Raw genomic sequence first — 23,469 nt, 5'->3', positions numbered from 1 at the left:
TCATATGGAGGTGCCCCGGTCTGGATCGTTGCCATAGCTGAAGCTTGGTGCTGGTGTGGGCTGGTAAGGGATGCTGGACATGGTCTTGATGGGGCTGCGGAAGAAGCCTCCATTGGGCGCGCGCTGTCTGAAGGGCCCGGCGCCAGTCCGCTGGTCGGGCATGGCGCCGAAAGCAAAGCCGGATGCTGCCTTGGCAGAAAGGCTGCGGCTCAGTGTCTGGATCTGTTCGGGGATGAAGGTGGTGGTGGTGATGTGTGTGTTACGGAAATCGCTGATCTGCTCTAGGGCCTGGCGTGCCGCTGGCAATGAGTCCATGTCCAGTGGTGTCAGATCCATTGAAGAGGTGGAGAACTGCTTGTGCGGGCTCTCATCTTCCGTGCACAGGCTGTTCACGCGCCGATGGAGGTGCTCCAGGTCGATCTCCTTGTCATCCTGAGACAGGTGGAGTGGGGTAGGGGTAAAAGAGATAGACAGAGAAATAGAGAGAGACAGACAGAGAGAAAGAAAGAAGGAGGAGGGGTGAGGGTTGTTCCGGGAGCAGCAGGAGCAGAGGACAGAAGAAGTAAGGGGTATAAAAGTGAGGAAGGTGGGTGTACAGTCAGAGGAGTAGAAGTTTAGGTGAATGTGTTAGTGTGAAAGAAAGCAGTGTGGCAAGAAGAGATGATGTTTAGCAGACAATGAAGATGTGTTGTAGAGATGAGTAATGAATAAGACAAAATACATCCAGATGCATGTGTGATTACAGAGATTTAAATGGGAACAGGATTGGAAAGACAGGGGAGTAAAATGTAGTGCAAGTTTTGGATTGTAATGTGAGCAGCATGAGTGAACAGGTATGGGGAAGAGGAGGCACAAAAAGGACAAATGAACTACAATAACAAAGGCAAATGGATATTTTTTGCCATGGGATCAAGCAACAGGAATACTATTCTTAATTGGACAACTGGAGACTAAAACTGTAATTTTAAAATACTACATTACTATGCAATTATTATGCCAGCAACATAATCTTTTATAGTTTTCAAATGGAAAAAAAAATTGAAATGTGTGTCCAGATGATTACATCTCACACACCAGTTTGCAGCTGTTTTAACAGAAAGACATATTAAACAATAATGCTGATGATCCTGCTTTCAGGGTTCTATCCATAGCCACACCTTTAAAACACATATATACACCCTGGGAAGCCTTTCCATTTGACTCAACATGACTGTGAAACAAATACATACCCTTCCTGGCCTGATTGGTTGGATGTTGGTGTTTTGTACTATTTGCTTGTTCCCTTATTCACAGAGATTGGGGCATGCTGGAACAGAGTTTTTAATCTCTGAGCTGATGGTAGAGCTGCCAGATGGTAAGGAGACCCTTAATATCATTAATATTAATGCCAATAAGGTCATGAAAGTTTCTTATGAATATTCCCCCCAAAATTGATTCATCGTTTTTTTTGCTTGATTTTTACCAAACACTATCTTAATCACCTCAGAATTATAGATATAGTTTCCTAAATCGTGCTCTATGTTCAAACACATGAGAAGTCATAGTGTCTGGAGTGAGCACTGCGGATAAAACAGCAGTCCAACTGGCAGCAGAAGCCTGAAGGGAAGCCTCCTCTCAGAGAGGTGTAGGGGTGAATGTAAAGGGTACTCATGGGTACTTGACCACATAGATCAGCATGGGATGAAAAATGAGGCAAATTTGCTAGCATACAAAGTCTTTGCCTATGAGGTTGCAACAAATCTTGGCTGTCCAACTTGATGTGAGAACCATGGAAAATACAGGGTGTTTCAAAATATTTGATATAATTTCACAATCTAAGAACTTTGCCAATTTTCGTTCAATTGTCCTCAAATTTTAACAGCATGTGAGAAGTTTTTTGTTTTTATTTTTTTAGGTACAGAAATACCATTCACTGGAAAAGAAAAGGCGTTTTGTGTGTTAGAGTACGCTCAAACACAGTTGAACAAGACTGCAGTGCGCATTTATGGGAGAATCCTCTAAAAAAAAAAATGCACCGACTGCAATGCAGATTTGGACACGGCACAAAAAGTTCAAAGAGGAAGGTTGTCTGTGCAGGGCAAAAGGATCTGGATGACCACCAGCATCAGAAGAGACGGTCGAGCGGGTTCACGAATATTGAAAATTTGTGAAATCGTTCATGGAATCCACATACCTTTGAATTTCTCATTCAAATTTTGATGAATGAATCTTATATTGTTCAACATTAAGCCTGTTCAGTTTCATTTGCCTAGACTATGCAGTTTCTGGGATATTTACATCTCAAATAATATAAATTTATTTTGAAACACCCTGCAGATTATGCTGTCCAGTTTAAGAACACCATTTAACTGTTTTGAAGAAAAAAAAATCATTCATGTTTTTCTGAAAGCAAGACATTGATGAGCCTCATGAATTTATTTATTTATTTATTTCAGTGCTGTAGTTGCACTTGTGTGCTCTAATTTACCTTCTGTCAGCTATTTAAAAGTAACGTTCACATCAATTCCAGCATCAGGCTTTTTTATTTTCTATTTAGCACCAAAATGTTTTCGAAAAATCAGCATTCTTAAGTGAATAGAAAAGCTACGACATATTGTATCAGAATTGATGACCTCCAATAGGTTTCCATTCAAGCCTGTCTGGCACTTCTCCTGCAAGTAGATCTTTTCAAAAGATTCTAGAATAATAATGTTCCAATCTATCGACTTCAAATTACAAATATCAGTGCATCATATTATTCACCATATATAATCTGGCTATTGAAGTTTCAAGAACATCTATACGGCAATGGACTGTCTAAAAGGCTCAATTACCCTGCAAAACGAAACAGCTAGAAATCTCTCAACAGGCAAGACGTATTTATTTGTGCTTCACCTATGGCAGAGCCAATTCATAAGGCAAATTTTGCACTTTGTGGATTGGTGGGGGTTTACTCCACTTATTCCACTACCTACATGGGCTTGAAGCTTGGTGCATGCGGAGAGAGAGGACGGCTCAGTGTTGGCAGAAGACGGTTCGTGACGGAATAGCAAACGTGTGGCGCAGGCTGGAGTCCAGAGGTGGGGCACAGCATGCAGGAGACAGGTGATTGGATGTGGGCCTAAGCGTGAGTGTGATGTCACTCCGAGGCTCATGACAAGGCTCGTCTGGCCTGGCAGGCGGCCCGTCAACTCGTGTCTGTTCAGGCCAGTGGGCCACAAGCCAACAGAAGGATGGTGGGATGGACAGATGGATGGATCAGGCAAATGGGACGAGGGAGAGGTCATTTAAGAGAGGTGGGAGATGAGTAGAAAAAGACAACAAACAAAACAGTCAGAATATAGACTTTGTTTTGGTTCTTTTCTATTTCCAAGGAGCCAGATACCTGGAAAGGTGAGATGATAAAAATGGCATATTGCATTTCTCTCCCTCGCCCGCTTTAACCCCCTCAACACAGAGTACTTATCTACAAAACAAAAAACAAAACAAAACAAAACAAAAAAACAAATAAATGGAATGCTGTCATCTCAGATGAAGACAGTAAAACTTTTATGACTTGTTTTTTGCTGCTTTTGGCAGAAAATCAGACAGTTCCTTAGGTCAAAGTCATGATCAACACAGAAGATTGTGTGGTGCTCAGCAATGTCAGTTAATTTTGTGCCATTAACCATCATTCCACATGAATATAATTTAGTTGACAAAAATTCTGGCTCATCAATAGTACATTTTCAGTCATCAGCAAAGAGCTTTGAAAAGCAATATTGGCATATCTTGTTTTTAATATGGAACAATTATCTCTCCATTGTTCACAGATATTTAAAGAGGACACGCTGGACTCCACATAATCACAACAGCAATGACACAGAAGACATCTGAACTCCCTTTTTTTCTGGTAAAGGACACAATTTGGCCAGTGGCATGGCTTGCTCATCACACTGTACATTCTCTGTTTCTCCTGACCCCAGTGGCTATCTCCTCATTATTGGCATGTGTTAAGACAACATGGCAGATTTAGAAGGAAAAAAATAAAGAGATGTTTTCATGACTTGTCATCTCACACCAATTCTTGACACCGCAGTAAGAGGGATGACTTGGAGATCACAGAGAAGCAGAGAGTGGAAACAGGGTCAAGCTTACACCATGACTTATGCAGAATGTGGCAGTGTGTGTTAAGAGACAGAGACACAAGCACAAACATCTTATTCTACTGTTTTGGTGTTTCAATGCACCTGATGTTAGCCAAGAGGTATTACATGGAGAGCAGTTAGGACAGGTTAGAAATGTGTTAAGATGCAAGGACACATTGTTTGGAAACTATGTTGCTGAATGAAAGAAAATGCAGACAATGGAAAATAGAGAGGTTAACCAACGATGATTTAGGTTTAGGCCAGTATGTGATAGATTACTGATAGCCATACTATGGTGGTAACTGCAACAACATGGTGATGTGGTAGAAATGGACATCTTAGCTTTTATCTTTTGTTTTCTGGCAATCAGTTTGCTCCAGATATTAAACTGATTGATCACTGGACTGTGAGCAGTGTGCTCATCGATGTGTGCCTGTGTGTGTAAGCTCTGCCAAGCTTCAAGTCTGATGGAACCTTCTGGAAGAGTGCTCTGAAGACCCGCCTCAGTGTGATTGCACCACAGGACTTGGGAAGAGGTTCAAGTGTGACGGCCAGCCTTCTGGAAGCCACTTTAGAAATCCTCACAACAAATCAACTTTGCATTTCACCTTACGTTGCTAATCAAATCACTAGCATCACTACAAAAAGCACTAGCATTAATTACTCAGTATATACTGTGTGCTTATGTGTACTCACAGCATAGGGATGCATAGCTAGAGCAATAATTAGAGCATGCACAGATATTTTTGGGAGAAAATTGAATCTACATCTGTAAATATTCAATTTATACAACAGCCTCGATATGAGCTATAAACATAAGGAAGTAAGCTGAATATGAATACTATCAGAATGATGTTAAATTCACATGGGTCGAAAGTTTTTTTCACCAACTGTCCAGCATGGTTGAAGGTTTTTATTTTATACAAGACAAAGCTCCTATTAAACTGTATAATGCAATTCATATTTTAGTTGTACAGTGCCTTGCAAAAGTATTCATACCCCTTGAACTTTTTCACATTTTTCCACCTTACAACCACAAACTTAAAGGTTTTTTTATTGAGATTTTATGTGACAGACCAACACAGAGTAGCACATAATTGTGAAGTGAAACGAAAATGATAAATGGTCTTCAAAATTTTAAACAAATAAAAATCTGAAAAATGTGGTGTGCATTAGTATTCAGGCCCCTGTCCTCTGATACCTCTAAATACAATCTAGTGCAATCAATTGCCTTCAGAAGTCATTTAATTAGTTAATAGAGTCCTACTGTGTGTAATTTACTCTCAGCATAAATACACTTGTTCTGTGAAGGCCTCAGTGGTTTGTTAGAGAACACTGAAGAACAAACAGCATCATGAAGACCAAAGAACTCACCAGACAGGTCAGGGATAAAGTTATGGAGAAGTTTAAAGCAGGGTTAGGTCATAAAAAAAAATCCCAAGCTCTGAACATCTCAAGAAGCGCTGTTCAATCCATCATTCAAAAATGGAAAAAGTATGGCACAACTGCAAACCTACCAAGACATGGCCGTCCACCTAAACTGACAGAGCGAGCAAGGACAGCACTGGTCAGAGAAGCAGCCAAGAGGCCCATGATCACTCTGGAGGAGCTGCAGAAATCCACAGCTCAGGTGGGAGAATCTGTGCACAGGACAACTATAAGTCGTACAGTCCACAAATCTGGCCTTTTTGGAAGAGTGGCAAGAAGAAAGCCATTGTTGAAAGACAGGCATAAGAAGCCATGTAGGGGACACAGCAAACATGTGGAAGAAGGTGCTTTGGTCAGATGAGACCAAAGTTGAACTTTTTGGCCTAAATGAAAAGCGCTATGTGTGGCAGAAAACTAACACTGCTCATCACCCTGCACACACCATCCCCACTGTGAAACATGGTGGTGGCAGCATCATGCTATGGGGATGCTTTTCTTCAGCAGGGACAGGGAAGCTGGTCAGAGTTGATGGGAAGATGGATGGAGCTAAATACAGGGCAATCCTGGAATAAAACCTGTTGGAGGCTGCAAAAGACTTGAGACTGGGAAGGAGATTCACCTTCCAGCAAGATGATGACCCTAAACATACAGCCAGAGCTACAATGGAATGGTTTAGATCAAAGAATATTCATGTGTTAGAATGGCCCAGTCAAAGTCCAGACCTAAATCCCATTGAGCATCTGTGGCAAGACTTGAAAATTGCTGTTCACAGACGCTCTCCATCCAATCTGGCTGAGCTTGAGCTATTTTGCAAAGAAGGATGGGCAAAAATTTCAGTGTCTAGATGTGCAAGGCTGATAGAGACATACCACAAAAGACTTGCAGCTGTAATTGCAGCAAAAAGTGGCTCTACAAAGTAATGATGCAGGGGGGCTGAATACTAATGCACATCACATTTTTCAGATTTTTATTTGTTTAAAATTTTGAAGACCATTTATCATTTTTGTTTCACTTCACAATTATGTGCTACTCTGTGTTGGTCTATCACATAAAATCTCAATAAAAAACTTTTAAGTTTGTGGTTGTAAGGTGGAAAAATGTGAAAAAGTTCAAGGGGTATGAATACTTTTGCAAGGCACTGTATGTATGAATGCAGTTGGGATCTACCTTGATGGCAATGGTATTAAGTGATACCAAGTAAACAGTAAAAAAAAATCACAGTACATTTTCAATATAATCCTTTCATAACTCAGTGGTCTAATGTTCATGTGGCCAACATTTGGCAGGGGTGGGACTTACAGGTGGTGTCAGTTAATTGCTGGGTTTCAGTCACGTGACTTTTATTAGCGGTTTTACGGGAAGTGAAATAGCTGGTGGTCTAAACGGCTGCCATAGTGCAAACAACTAGCGATAACTTATCAGAGTATGCTCGTAATCTAGAAGCCACTCCTCACTTTAGATATATTCAGAAGATTGCTATGCGCAATGGTATCGACCCCTACAGTCTGGGAAAGAAGGATTTGTCATACGATCTTGAAAACTATCCTTCAGTTGAGTTCCCCGACATCTCGAACTATCTGGTGTTGCAGACATCCTTCTACGCCGCAAAACAGATGAAAGCATAGAAGAGTGTGGAGGCTTACAACTTTTTTGTATGTGGCTGGGTAAAGGACCTCAGTATCAAGTTGCTGCCGAATGAATCCTGTATTGCTTTTGCCCGTGTAAGTATGTTTTTCTTAAGCTTTTCGTTCGCGTCTTTACAACGAAGTGCTGCAAGTTGAAGTGTAAACAAACAACAGGTTGCTTGATTCTCATTTGTATTCGCTCTTATCTCTCAGGTAAATCATTCACAAAGATCATCAGAAACTCCTTTAAAGAGCTGGATCTTATTTAAACAAGACGGAGAAGTGATCACGGCACATTGTAACTGTATGGCTGGGTAAGAATTGTCGCAACCTTCATGCATGTGGACTCTGTGAGGAGTAAACAAAGAAACAGCTGGGGACTTTAGCGCTTGGTGACTAAAAAAAAAGTACCGTAAAATAACAACACATAGCAAGAAAAGTGCTTGGAAAACACTAACGACATAGCTGAGAGAGATATACAAACCTTTCATGAAGTGATCACTGCAAACTCGAGCATGCTTCGACTCAGCTCCCTTCGATTTCAGTGAGAGGTTCAAAAACCACCTTTCTCGATGTCTTTTTGTGAAATCCTGTGTTCGTTCACCCTTTTTTATTAGTTCACAGGGAACCTTGAAGAAACTTTTATCAGTTTCATGGTTTGATCGATTTGAACAACCTAAAACAACGCAAGCGTAAGGCATTTTTCATGCGAGCAATGCACCTTCTCCGTACAAACGCCTTGTCAACTGAGCTTTGGTAGACCACCAGCTAAAGTTCTGAATAACTAATGAGGCGGATGTGACGTCACGTGAAACCCAGCAATATCAGAGTTCAAAACACCTGCACAAATCATTCCAGATTCAAATGTTGATTAGCTAATCCTATTTTTGGAGAGAAAAGACAGCTCTTTTGGGAAAATGCATAATGGTTGGCAGGTATGGTAATATGATATAATCAGAGTAAACATCGCTAGATATCATAGCAGTGTAATACAGTGTCAAGATAATTTAACTGTGCTATCACACCCATGCCTGTTCCACAGAATTTGCACCTGAAAATTTTTGATCAAAATTATTCCTTTGCCACATGAAAACTGTTAGAAAGACTTGAGGGTAAAAGGGGCTCAATACAGGGCCAAAGCTAGTGATCAAAAGGCAATCAATAGCAGTAGCGACTGTATATTTTTGTCATCCAGATATAGCAATTAGTTTGATTTGTGTCTAAGAAGGGATTGGGATATGATGGATTTGAGCTAGTTTAGGCATTACCAGACAAAAGAAACACTCATATTGTTCTCTAAAATACTTATAATTTGACATTTGAAAAGATGACATGAAGTAATTAAGGTTAAATCATTCCTTCACCCAGAAGTTGTTCAGGTGCTTTCAAAAGCAGAAGCCCTTTGTACCTCTTATGTTGCTTCAGTTCACACTAATGCATTTGATTTTTAAGTGGGCAATAAAGCAAAACAGAATGACCATTGAAAGTGTTCAAGTGCATTTAGAGTGCTACGATTACATTTTAATTGCTAAACCTGAGCTACCAAAAAAGCAGAAATATGCTCTACTTGGTTAATTAACATTAATAAAAATCCAAACGGCATCAGGAATTTTAGTGCATTAAGCAAGTTCTAATAAAACCTTAGTGAATCTTTGAGATATTAAAACCAGTCTTCCAGCTGCTGCTTTATAGCATTTCTTCGATTTTAATTTATTTTTGGCAGACCTTGCAGGAATTTCATCATTGCATTATTTCAAGAATGCACTTGTGAGAACATCGATTTTATAACACCTGTTTGATCTATTTTAAAGACCAAATCTCTACCACGGCAAGTCCCTGGGAAAAAAAAAACAAAAAACAAACAAACCCCATTGAGTTCTTTTTGTTGGAGAGTCTGTATTTATGTCTTTGTCTCAAAAACATATTCTGTTTATCATCAGAGCTCTATTTTAAGAGCATTGTCATCAGTGTGGCTCTAATTTAATAGCTTTGTATTTAATGATACACTGTATGGCCAAAGGTTTATGGACACCTGACCATCACACCTACATGAGATTTCATTCCAGATTTAGTCTGTTTTGCTGTTATAATAACCTTCTCTCTTCTGGGAAGATTTTCTACTAAATTTTTTAGCTTGGCTGTGGGGATTTATGGTTATTCAGCAACAAGAGCATTATTGAGGTCAAGCATTGAAGTTGGGTAAGGAGGCCTGGGGTGCAGTTGGCAGTCAGTTCATCCCGAAGGTGTTCAGTAGAGTTGAGGTCAGGGCCATTTGAGTTGGGCTCTATTTGCCAACTTGGGCAGACCATGCCTTCATGGACCTTGCTTTGTGCATAGGGGAATAGTCATGCTGGAACATATTTGGACATTTTAATGCTACAGCATACAAAGACATCCTATACAATTGTGTGCTTCCAACTTTGTGGCAACAGTTTGGGGAAGGCTCACATATGAATGTGATGGCCAGGTGTCCACAAACCTTTCGCCTTATAGTGTAAACAATCTAGTCTCCTTACAAGACATTATGATAGAAAACACCAGTTTACATGACTTCATGCTGACTCCAGGCAGCCAGAACTGAATTTAATCATGTTAATTACTGCAAATGATAGACTTTTAAATCCTACTTTAAAAAGAGTAGATTTGAAATTGAGATTTGACAACTGATATTAGCGTTACGGTTTTTTTTTAAAAACATGTAATTTGTGCCCATCCCCTAATCATTCTCATGAAGTTCCCATGTGATTCTCACCTCCTTAGAGGGCACTCTGGATCCCTTCCTCCGTGTCCACCAGGTCTCAACAGTGGCAATGAGGCAAGACAACACCACACCGGCTGCAAGCACAAAGAACACGCCAGCAAAACTGTGGATGTCCAGGGCACTGGCACTTTTCTTGGTACCCACAGCAGAGTACAAGTCACATGGGCTCTCTCTGGGCCACCACTTCAGCTTCAGAATATCCATGTCCCCATTCTGCTGCAGCTCCAAGATCCTAAACACAGCATGGAACAGACATGTGATCAGCAGCCTTTGTTTTTTCCTCTCTTGAAGTTAACAATACTGCTGAGACCTGAGACCTCTTCCATAAACTAAACATCTCCTTATAGGAATGTCACCTTATTGAAGATAATTTACCTTTTGTTGTTGAATAGCAGCACATTTTAAAAATCAGCTTATTATTAGCCTGAGATTATGTATCATGTCTTCCATACAAGTTCCTCTATTTACTACAGAAACAATCATGTATAATAATGTGGAATAACATTCTGCATTCACAGAAATCCTTGTCTGTCGTAATCTCTCATGGACTGGAGACGCTACAGAGATTAGGTTGAAAAACACTGCAGAATACCTTGAAGCACCAATTTACCCAATAAAGAAGTAATACGTATCTGGTATTCCATTGTAACTGACTCAATAACTGTAAGCCAAATTTAATCTTCTACAGAATTACTGTCTCATTTAAACTGCACAGCAGAGGTCTGTGCACAACACCATTATCCACTTTTTATGTTCTGCCTAGTGGCAGCTGTTGCTGCAGTGCTCAAATTTCTACTCTATTTGAACACTAGATGGGAGTGTCTCCACAAAAATGCAGGCAAGCTGACCGTTGAATTCTCTGCCCACCAGTCATGAGAAATGAGCATCCTTTAATGTAGAGGAGCAGTTTGCACTAATGCCACTGCACTGACAAGTGTGATGATGAATACAGAACACAGACCTTTATCACGGTCCTTCTCACTGATGGATTGTTTGCATCGCTGTCTCTTGGACCTAAAGCAGGGAGCATCACGACACACATTTTATCTGAAGGGGATGTATAGGGACCTGCCAAGTATGTGCACTTGCACTCACGCAAATAGACACATACTCAAATGTACAGATGCAGGGAGGTGCATAATCTTACTTTGCACAAATAATGCAAATAGGATTTGTGAATTGTGTGTGTAATGTATATATTTTCATGACATTCACTCGTTGAAAAAAAATAATAAAACCTTCACTAAAAACGATAATACAATCCCAATTCCAAAAAAGTTGGGACGCTTTGCAGAACATTAATAAAAACAGAATGTGAAGATTTGCAAATCATGGAAAGCCTATATTTCATTGAAAGTAGCACAAAGACATATCAAATGATGAAACTGAGAAATTTAGTTGTTTTTTGAAAAATATATGCTCATTTTGAATTTGATATCAGCAACACATTTCAAAAAATTTGGAACAGGGGCAAGAAAAGACTGAAAAAATTGTGTAATGCTAAAAACAAACAAACAAAATTAATTAGGTTAATTGGCAACAGGTCAGTAACATGATTGGGTATAAAAAGAGCATCCCGGACATGTTGAGTCTCTCAGAAGTAAAGATGGGGGGGCGTCATGGCTCAGGTGGCTAAGACGCCATACCATAAATCCGGGGACCCGGGGTTCGATTCCGACCCGAGGTCATTTCCCGATCCCTCCCCGTCTCTCTCTCTCCCGTTCATTTCCTGTCCTATCTCTACACTGTCCTATCCAATAAAGGTGAAAAAAGCCCAAAAAAAATCTTTAAAAAAAAAAAAGATGGGGAGGGGTTCACCGCTCTGTGTGGACAAACAGTGCAACAATTTAAGAATAACATTCCTCAATGTAAATTTGCAAAGAATTTGGGGCTCACATCTATGGTACATAATATCATTAAAAGATTCAGAGAATCTGGAGAAATCTCTGTATGTAAGAGACAAGGCTGAAAACTGACAGCGGATGCCTGTGAGCTTCAGGCCCTCAGGCAACACAGCATTAAAAGCAGACACGTGTCTGTAGTGGAAATCACTGTATGGGCTCAGGAACACTTCAAAAATCCATCATCTGTGAAAACAGTTCATTACTGCATCCACAAATGCAAGTTAAAAGCATTTATAAACAATATCCAGAAACACCACCACCTTCTCTGGGCCCAAGTTCTTTTACGATGGATGAGGCAAAGTGGAAAATTATCCCAGGGTCTGACGAATCAAAATTATTTTTAGAATTCATGGGCACCACGTCCACCAGGCTAAAGAGGAGAGGGACCATTCGGCTTGTTATCAGTGCACAGTTCAAAAGCCAGCATCTGTGATGGTATGAGGATGTACAACCCCGATTCCAAAAAAGTTGGGACAAAGTACAAATTGTAAATAAAAACGGAATGCAATAATTTACAAATCTCAAAAACTGATATTGTATTCACAATAGAACATAGACAACATATCAGATGTCAAAAGTGAGACATTTTGAAATTTCATGCCAAATATTGGCTCATTTGAAATTTCATGACAGCAACACATCTCAAAAAAGTTGGGTCAGGGGCAATAACAGGCTGGAAAAGTTAAAGGTACAAAAAAGGAACAGCTGGAGGACCAAACTGCAACTCATTAGGTCAATTGGCAGTAGGTCATTAACATGACTGGGTATAAAAAGAGCATCTTGGAGTGGCAGCAGCTCTCAGAAGTAAAGATGGGAAGAGGATCACCAATCCCCCTAATTCTGCGCCGACAAATAATGGAGCAATATCAGAAAGGAGTTTGACAGTGTAAAATTGCAAAGAGTTTGAACATATCATCATCTACAGTGCATAATATCATCAAAAGATTCAGAGAATCTGGAAGAATCTCTGTGCGTAAGGGTCAAGGCCAGAAAACCATACTGGGTGCCTGTGATCTTCCGGCCCTTAGACGGCACTGCATCACATACAGGCATGCTTCTGTATTGGAAATCACAAAATGGGCTCAGGAATATTTCCAGAGAACATTATCTTTGAACACAATTCACCGTGCCATCCGCTGTTGCCAGCTAAAACTCTATAGTTCAAAGAAGGAGCCGTATCTAAACATGATCCAGAAGCGCAGACGTCTTCTCTGGGCCAAGGCTCTTTTAAAATGGACTGTGGCAAAGTGGAAAACTGTTCTGTGGTCAGATGAATCAAAATTTGAAGTTCTTTATGGAAATCAGGGACGCCGTGTCATTCGGACTAAAGAGGAGAAGGATGACCCAAGTTGTTATCAGCGCTCAGTTCAGAAGCCTGCATCTCTGATGGTATGGGGTTGCATTAGTGCATGTGGCATGGGCAGCTTACACATCTGGAAAGACACCATCAATGCTGAAAGGTATATCCAGGTTTTAGAGCAACATATGCTCCCATCCAGACGACGTCTCTTTCAGGGAAAACCTTGCATTTTCCAACATGACAATGCCAAACCACATACTGCATCAATTACAGCATCATGGCTGCGTAGAAGAAGGGTCCGGGTACTGAACTGGCCAGCCTGCAGTCCAGATCTTTCACCCATAGAAAACATTTGGCGCATCATAAAACGGAAGATACGACAAAAAAGACCCAAGACAGTTGAGCAACTAGAATCCTACATTAGACAAGAATGGGTTCACATTCCTATCCCTAAACTTGAGCAACTTGTCTCCTCAGTCCCCAGACGTTTACAGACTGTTGTAAAGAGAAAAGGGGATGTCTCACAGTGGTAAACATGGCCTTGTCCCAACTTTTTTGAGATGTGTTGTTGTCATGAAATTTAAAATCACCTAATTTTTCTCTTTAAATGATACATTTTCTCAGTTTAAACACTTGATATGTCATCTATGTTCTATTCTGAATAAAATATGGAATTTTGAAACTTCCACATCATTGCATTCCGTTTTTATTTACAATTTGTACTTTGTCCCAACTTTTTTGGAATCGGGGTTGTATTAGTGCACATGACATGGGTAGCTTGTACATCTGGGAAGGCATCATTAATGCTGAATGATATATACACATTTCAGAGCAATATATTGCCATCCAGACAAAATCCTTTTCAGGGAAAGCCTTCCTTCTTTCAGCAAGACAATACTAAACCACTTTCTACACATATTAAAACTGCATGGCTCCATAGTAAAAGAGTCCGGGTGCTAAACTGGCCTGCCTGTAGTCCAGATCTGTCTCCCATTTAAAACATTTGGTGCATTATGAAGCGCAAAACATGACAAAGGAGACCTCGAACTGTTGAGCATCTGAAATTGTATATCAGGCAAGAATGGGACAACATTTCTCTTTCAAAACTACAGTAATTGGTTTCCTCAGTTCCCAAGTGTTTACAGAGTGTTGTTAAAAATTGAGGCGATGTAACCCAGTGTAAATATGCCTTGTCCCAATTTTTTTAAAACGTGTTGCTGACATCAAATTCAAAATGAGCATATATTTTGCAAAAAACAATAAAATTTCTCAGGTTCAACATTTGATATGTTGTCTTTGTACTATTTCCAATGAAATAAAAGGGTTTCCATGATTTGTTAATTATCGCATTCTGTTTTTATTTACAGTCTACACAGTGTCCCAACTTTTTCGGAATTGGGGTTGTAGTAGCCGTAATATTATAGTAACACTGCCTAACAGCTAGTCTTTCAGCAAATAGCAAGCTTTTAACTTCACTACCTACAGCAAATCAAGTGAAAGTAAATGCTGGTTGTATTCACTGCAGTAGTCCTAGCAACTGATAAAACAAGTTTTCACGCAGATGAGTATTTACAATGAACACTGTTAAAAACCCTCTACCAAACTCGCATTCTTAACCTGTCCAGTACAATGATGAGTAAATTACCTTGCAAACTGTTCAGAGGCATTTATTTTGTCAGTGTCCAATTTAAAATCAGGTCTCTTTAATTTATCAGTCAGAAAATTGGAACTACTAAGCTTTGAAATATGAACTTTGAAAACTCAATGCAATATAACTGCCCTTTCTTAAAGGATATGGGACATGAAACATAAATGCACGCTATATCAGTTTCTTTCCATTAAAAATGTGAATTAATTGCATCAACAAATACAAAATCATCTATTAAATTCAGCAAAATCGTTATATTCCTGATGATTATATGGCATTTCTGCTCGACTTCCGATATGCATTTTCTACAACCGGAAGAGCCGCTGTCACGTGATCATACGTCACAAAAACTTTCGGGCACAGCGCAAGCGGGTAGATGAATGGAGAAGTGGATGACAAGAAAATTGTTTTTATAGTCTTTAAAGTACATTGGACATCATACATTGGACATCATGGTGTATTGTGCTGCTTATGGTTGCAATAATTCCAATGAGAAATGCCCTGGAGTAAGTTTTTTTGCATTCCCCAAGGACCCGAAGCTGAGGAAAGTGTGGGCTCACTACTGCCGTAGAAAAAACTTTGCACCTACTGTTTCCCACAAACTGTGTTCGGACCATTTCACAGAGGATTCTTTCAACTTTAATACTTAGGTACTGAACGAAATTAATTGCCAAGCCAAATTTAAGAGGCTACTTAAAGATGGAGCTGTTCCCAACGTCCCAATTCAGGAACAAGATGGCGGAGTGAAACCAGAAGTGCTACGGCCACCACGAGGTGCATTCGCTAAGCGTCTGAAAGCCGAGGTAAGGATTAGTATTATAATTTTGGGTGTATCAATTATTGATTATCATAATTCTGACTCATTTACTCTTATATCTGTCCTTCTTTGTTTACGTACCGAATCAAAGAGTTGTGGTGAAGTTGTAGAAGAGTTTTTTTTAACTTTTATTTCATTTTATTATTCTATATTTTATTTCTACTATTGTTTAATTCTTATTATTTTTACATCGGTGAACATAAACATCGGTGAGGACAATAGGCCGTATAGCCGGGTTCATGGAGGCAGTGATAGCGCCATAATATACAGGGCCTAACATTCCTACAACTGTAGAGACAGTCAAGAAATCCTGTAACATTAATGGACATTTAAATAAATGTTATGTTGGTAAGTTTGTTTAACTTTTCTTAATTTTCATCTCTTTCGCCAAATGGCTTAATGTTGTTGGCTGTGTGATGGCGTTTCACCATTTTGAATGTTTTCATCTCGGACTCTGGAAGCATTGTATCTCAATCAATCTCGAAAAATATCAGCAAAAAAAAAAATAGCTTGCAACGGACTTTAGCTAGATCTATGATGAACTTTCAATGTATGATACAAAAATAATACTTCTTTCAACAGATCATTAGCCTTTGAGCAGAATTGTTTTTAACTTACCAGGACGTGTTATCGAGCCGACCGCTTTCAGTTTCATGGGGACTGAATGAACCCTCACTCTCAGAATCATCTGACCCGTCAGAGTAAATACAAGATCCATGTTCATGTGAATTTCCAGCTATCGGTTCGAATTGATAGGGTCTAACTTCACATCTCTGTGAAACATCGGGAATATCACTGTCGATGGTGTCCATTTCGGTAACCTGTTTACATTAGATTCCCAAGCGCTGGCTCCTTGGAAAGTTTTTGTTACGTCACGGGTCACGTGACCACCTAGCTCATTAACGAATCCTTGTTTTACGCTGATGTATAAAAAAACTTGAATAATGTGATGATTTTCACATTTTTGACGCCCTGCAGTGATTTAGATGGCATTTCTTATGTCCTTTATACATAATTATGCCCAGAAAAAAATCCATGTCCCATATCCTTTAAATGTTTACCATGCTACTAATTAGGCTATGCGCTGCTTTAGAACCAGACTAACATAAATGAGACATTTTAAAAGGACAAAAGTAAATAGCACAAAAACACATAAGAAAAGGATGTCACATTTTTAGATGTGGGACCCTTTATGGACTTGCTTTGCAACACATTAACTGGTAATGTTTAGCAAGCTGAGGGAGTTATCATCACACAATTAGCCTTTGTTTGTGTGCATCATTGTATGAGAGAAGACTGGCATGAATCCAGAATCTAATGAGCACAAACTATAATTATTAAGTTTAACCATGGAGATGACCAGAGGCAAAGCACTTAGTGTGCTATATAACAGTGGTGCTCTGACTCACCATCTGTCCTTTGATGAATTATTCTGGTTGTACAGTGTCTTGCAAAAGTATTCATCCCCTTTGTGTTTGTCCTATTTTGTCGCATTACAAGCTGGAATTAAAATGGATTTTTTGGGGGTTAGCATAATTTGATTCACACAACATGCCTACAACTTTAAAGGTCAAATTGTTGTTTTATTGTGACACAAACAATAATTAAGATGAAAAAACAGAAATCTGGAAGTATTCATCCTCCAAAGTCAATACTTTGTAGAGCCACCTTTTGCTGCAATTATAGCTGCAAGTCTCTTGGGGTTTGTCTCTATTAGCTTAGCACATCTAGGTCACTGGGATTTTTGCCCATTCCTCAAGGCAAAACCGCTCCAACCCCTTCAAGTTAGATGGGTTGCGTTGGTGTACAGCAATCTTCAAGTTATGCCACAGATTCTCAATTGGATTGAGGTCTGGACTTTGATTAGGCCATTCCAAGACATTTAAATGTTTCCCTTTAAACCACACCAGTGTAGCTTTAGCAGTATGTTTAGGGTCACTGTCCTGCTGGAACGTGAACCTTCGTCCCAGTCTCAAACCTCTGGCCGACTAAAACATGTTTTCCTCCAGAACTGCCCTGTATTTAGTGCCATCCATCTTTCCTTCAGTCCTGACCAGCTTTCCTGTCCCTGCAGATGAAAAATATCCCCACAGCATGATGCTGCCACCACCATGCTTCACTGTAGGAATGGTGTTCTCAGGGTGTTGGGTTTGTGCCACACATGAGATTTCTCATGATGGCCAAAAAGAGATTTTAGTCTCATTTGACCAGAGAATGTTCTTCCATCTGTTTGGGGAGTCTGCCACATGCTGTTAGGCAAACTCCAAATGTATTTTCTCAAGCAATGACTTTTTTCTGGCCACTCTTCCATAAAGCCCCACTCTGTGGAGTGTACGGCTTAAAGTGGTCCTATGGACAGACACTCTCATCTCTGCTGTGGATCTTTGCAGCTCCTTCAGTGTTATCTTTGGTGTCTTTGTTGCATCTCTGATCAATGCCCTCCTTGCTCGGTCTGTGAGTTTTAGTGGGCGGCCTTCTCTTGTCAAGTTTGGAGTGGTGCCATATTCTTTCCATTTTGCTATTTAATGGTGTGATATGGGATTTTCAAAGTTGGGGATATTTTTTATAACCCAACCCTGATCTATACTTCTCCATAACTTTATCTCTGACCTGTTTGGAGGCTCCTTGGTTCTCATGTTGCTTGCTTAGTAGTGTTGCAGAGTCAGGGTCCATCCAGAACAGGTTGATTTATACAGACATCATGTGACAGATCATGTGACACTTAGATTGCACACAGGTGGATCTTAATCAACTAATTATGAAGTGAATTAGTTGGACCAGCTCTTATTTAGGGGGTTCATACCAAAGAGGGTGAATACCTATGTACACTTCAGATTTCTTTTTTTTCATCTGAATTATTGTCACAATAAAACAATTTTCACCTTTAAAGTTGTAGGCATGTTGTGTAAATCAAATGGTGCTAACCCTCCAAAAATCAATTTTAATTCCAGCTTGTAATGCAACAAAACAGGACAAACATGAAGGGGGATGAATACTTTTGCAAGACACTAATTCTATGTATAAGTCTATATTGAAGTGCATTCATATAAATGTTATATGTGTGGTGCTAAATGCTGAGGCAAACTTTAAGGTGCTTTCATTTGTGTAGCACTTAGTCTGTGTGAATTGAACCTGGTGTATTTTCCTATTCATGTGTTTCATTTCAGCAAGTGAGAACACAGGAATCTCACTTGGGTGTGGACCAAAACAACCAGTCCAAGAGCAACTGAATGAGCTGGCCTGGTTCCAGGTGAACTTAAGCAAGATTCAATTGCAGAGAGAAAGAAATTTGACCATGGATTTTACCCAGTTTCAACAAGTTAAACAAACATTGTGTATTTTTGGTTGCAGCATTTATTTATTTATTTTGGTAGATAAAAGCTGCTAAAGTGACCCATGAGAAGTGAACTAACCTGTAGAACAGAGTTGTAGCACTGAAGAAATGCCATGTGTTTGGGAGATTTGGAATAAATTTTGGATGTAATACACAAAAATTTTAAACTAGTCATTTGTCTAAACAAATACGAGTATAACTGAATCATTTATTTACTACTTGCTCTGTGTTTTCTGTGCTTGATTGATTTCTGTGAATTCTATGTATACTTGGCAAATATTTGTTTACCTCTGTCCACTGCCGTATTTCTGACCAGTGAATGACAGAATTTTTTGAAATACATTTTCAGCCTAACATTTCCACCTTTTCACTTTTTGCTTCACTGAATTATGTGTACTGTGAAACCAAAGCAAACTAAACAGCAAATGAACCAAAATGATCCATTTTGCTCTGATACACAGTTGGCAAAGATAATCAACATTATTATACCCTTCCACCAAGTGCAACATGAGATATTATATGGTGATATGGTATTATATTGTACTACATTATTTTGTATTCTATACATAAATATAATAGTTTAGATAACCATCAAGCTTTAAGTATGAGCTTTTTCTTTTCTCTCTTCTTTTTCCAGGCAGGAGAAAAACACACTTCCTGGACATCCATCCATCCTCTGTAGTCGCTTAACCGGGTTGCAGGCAAGCTGGAGTCCCAGTTGACTATGGGTGAGAGGCGGGGTACACCCTGGACAAGTCGCCAGGTCATCTCAGGACTGACACAGAGACAACCTTTCACACCTATGGTCAATTTAGAGCCACCAATTAGCCTAAACTGCATGTCTATGGACTGTGGGGGAAACTAGAGCACCTGGAGGAAACGCACACAGACACAGGGAGAACATGCAAATTCCACACGGAAAGGCCCTCGCCGGCCACTGGGCTCGAACCCAGGACCTTTTTGTTGTGAGGCAACAGTGCTAACCACTACACCACCATGGATCATTCATGCTTTTGCAAATTAGCTCTCCCACCAGTTTAAAATAAATAAATAAATAAATAAATAAATCAATCTCATATTTTGAGGATTGAGATCTGAAGCTTTGGTAATGACCGTGCAGGTTTTTAGCAGCTGTTTCCAGGCAAATCAACACCTGTTGCCTCATGCAATAATGTTCTGACACTTGAGCAAATACAGAGGTAAGATGCATAGGGATTAAGGCTGGGCAGACATAGAAGAATCAGAAATCTAGAGTTACTTGTTCTGGATTCACCACATGAGGAAATCCTGACAACAAAGACATGATCTGTCATTTATAATTATTTTTCGGAGTCTATATATTGAAGTACAATTAACATGAAGTGTATTTAAAACTCAGTAAGCCATACTATATGGCTTAAGCTCATGTGGGTAAATGAATTCACTCTTCAGTAGCTTTACTGGATTTCTTCACTATTTCTTCTGAGCACCCAGCTGTTTTTTTAAATCATTAACTTCACAGACCCACTGTGTCTCTTTCTCCCTCCCCTTGTGTTTTTGCCTAAAGATCCAGCAGGGAAACAACACGCTATCAATTTGCAGCAATGGGCCTTTAAAAAATGTATTAATTTTTCCTCAATTACAGATGGACTGGCTCGTAAGCTGTGCTTTTGGTAGTGTCTGGTGCAAAGAGACTACATCTGCTTGACTAATGTGCGGAGTATGTGCTTAACAATGTAAAGCTTTGGGAAAGAAAGTAAAAGTAAGAGAGGAACATTAAGAAAGAATAGAAGCTATGCTTATTAAACAGGCTGTGGACACCAAAGTTTTTGCATGGACACTGCTGGCCCTTGTCAGTGTCCCATCAGTGATGCCTGTACATGATTAAGCAGCATCAGAGGCTGATGGGAGTGTAAGAGTTCTCTGAGTAGGTGTTCAATAGAGTGAAAACTGTAGCTACATTTTCTTTGGTTACACCCCAAAACTTAAGAGTTTTCTAAATTCCAAATAAACAGTGCTAATTCACGTCTTGCATTGGATTACTGATTAGTGTTTTAAGTTGGTCACCAAATAGCAGGTGCTTTAAAAAAAAAAAAAAAGATCTCATCGCAGATAATTTCAGATAAATGATATCGTATGGAAACAATTTTGAAATAAGTATTTCATGAGGTTTAGGTGCTAATTCTCTCTATATCCATGGTGGAGGCAGATCTCAGAGACTCACAGAATTACATTCATATCCCACCAATTAAACCTGCTGTGACATACAAGAAACTAGACATGAGTGTGTATCCTGTTCATAATGGAAAACCTTTTCACGGTCTCTTTCTAATTGCTATTGGCTTCAGAAGTGCAAACCTTAACTATTGAATATGAACCTAACTTTACTCCCATAGCATTAAGTCAAAATTTGAAGAATTTGGAGATTCTATTTTGTCTTATCTTAAGCAGCTTTAAGGTTTGTCTTAAGGTTGAATGAATTTGTTTATGCAAATACTATTCACAAATTTTAATTTCAGGTTTGGTACACTGTAAAACATTTCAGCCTTGTTTAGTTATGTCCACTTACTTTTTTTCTTTAACTCAATGAGCTCTGAAAAGTGTTTTAATTTGAACTAATCTGTGCAAGTTTTCAAAGGTTAGACTTGAATTACTTAGCTGTCTTGACTGAGACTTTTTCTGAGTTGAAACAAAGATAATAGTCAAATTGAGTTAACTTGCATTTTCAAGGCAGCAGGTGAACTTGCATTTCCAAGCTAAACCAATTTGAAATGTTTTACAGTGTAGAAATCATGGTAGGTTACATACACATCTCCTTTTATTTGCAGTTTTGCATAGAAACGCCACCAACCCCCCAGAATATGTAATTCTCTGTAGACCATTTGGGACATGGCTTCTCTCCATGATGCTTCAGATTTTCTTTTTTTGTTTATGAAGCAACCTCCATTTCTGGTTGCATTCTGCTCAAGTACATATTTTTACCAAAGATAATAATAATAATAATAATAATAATAATAATACATTATTATTATTATTATTATTATTATTATTATTATTATACAGCACTTTTCAAAACAAAGTTACAAAGTGCTTTACAAGGATTAAAATATTTCAAGACTGAGGCAAATAAAATAAGGCAATTACAATCATAAAAATAAAATGGTAATTTATTACAACAACAGTAATAATAAAAGCGATAAGACATACTGGAAATAAATAAAAGAGAAATACAATGGGAAGAACTGATAACAGTAAAACAGATAAGACATCTCATCTCATTGGAAATAAAACAATGAGCTATAATTAATAAAAGGCTTTCATAAACAGATATGTTTTGAGAAGATATTCAAAATAGGTCACAGATCCTGCAGGCCTCAGATTCTCAGGCAGAGAGCTCCATGGCTATGGGGCCCTGACAGCAAAAGCTTGGTCATCTTTAGTCTTGAGCCGGAATTTAGGAACAGCAGGAGATCTGAGGCTGACTTATGGCCCTTTTCCACTACCCTTTTTCAGCTCACTTCAGCTCGCTTCAGCTCACTTCAGCCCAACACGGCTCGCGTTTCGACTACCAAAAACCGGCACGACTCAGCTCGTTTCAGCCCTGCTTAGCCCCTAAAACTCGCACCGTTTTGGAGTAGGGCTGAAGCGAGCCAAACCGTGCCGACTGAGGTTGGGGGCGTGAGCAGACACTCCCCTGTGCACTGATTGGTGAGGAGGAGTGTCCTCACATGCCCACACACGCCCCGCGAGCGCGCTGGGATCTGTAAACACCGCAAACCCGGAAGAATAATAATTATGAATTACGAGAATTTCTGAAGCCTTATGCGCCTCGCCTCATCTATACGCTCTTGCCAGTATCTGTCCGCGTTGTCGGTGACAACAAGCCACAGCACCGAGACCAGCAACACTAACGACTCCATGTCCTCCATGTTTATTGTTTACTATTCGGGTCGTGAGACTACCGCTTAAAAGATCACTGAATCAGTGACATACAGAGCATCGTGCACGAGTTCGCGGAGCGCAAGGCTCGTCGTATGCCCTTCAAATAATGCGCGCAGTAGGCTATTGATGTTTTATTATGAGCCATGTACAGTATGTCGCCTAATGTTTTTTTTTGTTTCAGAGTTACATGTTCGTTTGAAGGACTTAATGTACAAACTAACATAGTTGCACCCCGGAGTGTTGAAATTGGTAAACACAGTGCATTCAGTGAGGTTTGCACCGCCCTCCTTTTATTTCTGACTCTTCCTGTCAGCGTTGCAACCTCTGAGCGCTCATTCGTATGCCCTTCAAATAATGTGCGCAGTATAGGCTATTGATGTTTTATTATGAGCCATGTACAGTATCCTAATGTTTTTTGTTCCTGAGTTACATGTTCGTTTGAAGGACTTGATGTACTAAATAACATAGTTGCACCCGGTAGTGTTGAAATTGGTAAACACCGCAGTTGCGGACATTTTGTAGCCTAAAATGATGTTATGATAAGCTTTAATAAAGGGCCCGGTCATTTGCCCCGCCCCCGGCCCGGCTCTGACTTGTTCCGCCACTGTCACTGATGTCACTGTTT

At 39.6% G+C, this 23,469-nt stretch overlaps 1 protein-coding gene across 1 annotated transcript in view; it reads right to left on the bottom strand.

Annotated features, from left to right (window-relative positions):
* grid2 (glutamate receptor, ionotropic, delta 2) overlaps positions 1–23,469 on the bottom strand; it is a 1,182,816-nt gene continuing 1,159,347 nt past the window's right edge. The window contains exons 15-16 of the mRNA XM_060930811.1: positions 9,912–10,152; positions 1–432 (exon numbers count right to left, since the gene is read on the bottom strand). Of these exons, the coding sequence (XP_060786794.1) occupies positions 1–432; positions 9,912–10,152 (673 nt within the window). The remainder of the gene's footprint in view (positions 433–9,911; positions 10,153–23,469) is intronic.

The sequence above is a fragment of the Neoarius graeffei genome, chromosome 10 (genome assembly GCF_027579695.1).
Source record: "Neoarius graeffei isolate fNeoGra1 chromosome 10, fNeoGra1.pri, whole genome shotgun sequence".
NCBI classification, from domain to species: Eukaryota; Metazoa; Chordata; class Actinopteri; order Siluriformes; family Ariidae; genus Neoarius; species Neoarius graeffei.
The sequence above is the reverse complement of the archived record's forward strand: the minus strand, read 5'-3'. Positions and strand labels throughout refer to the sequence as shown.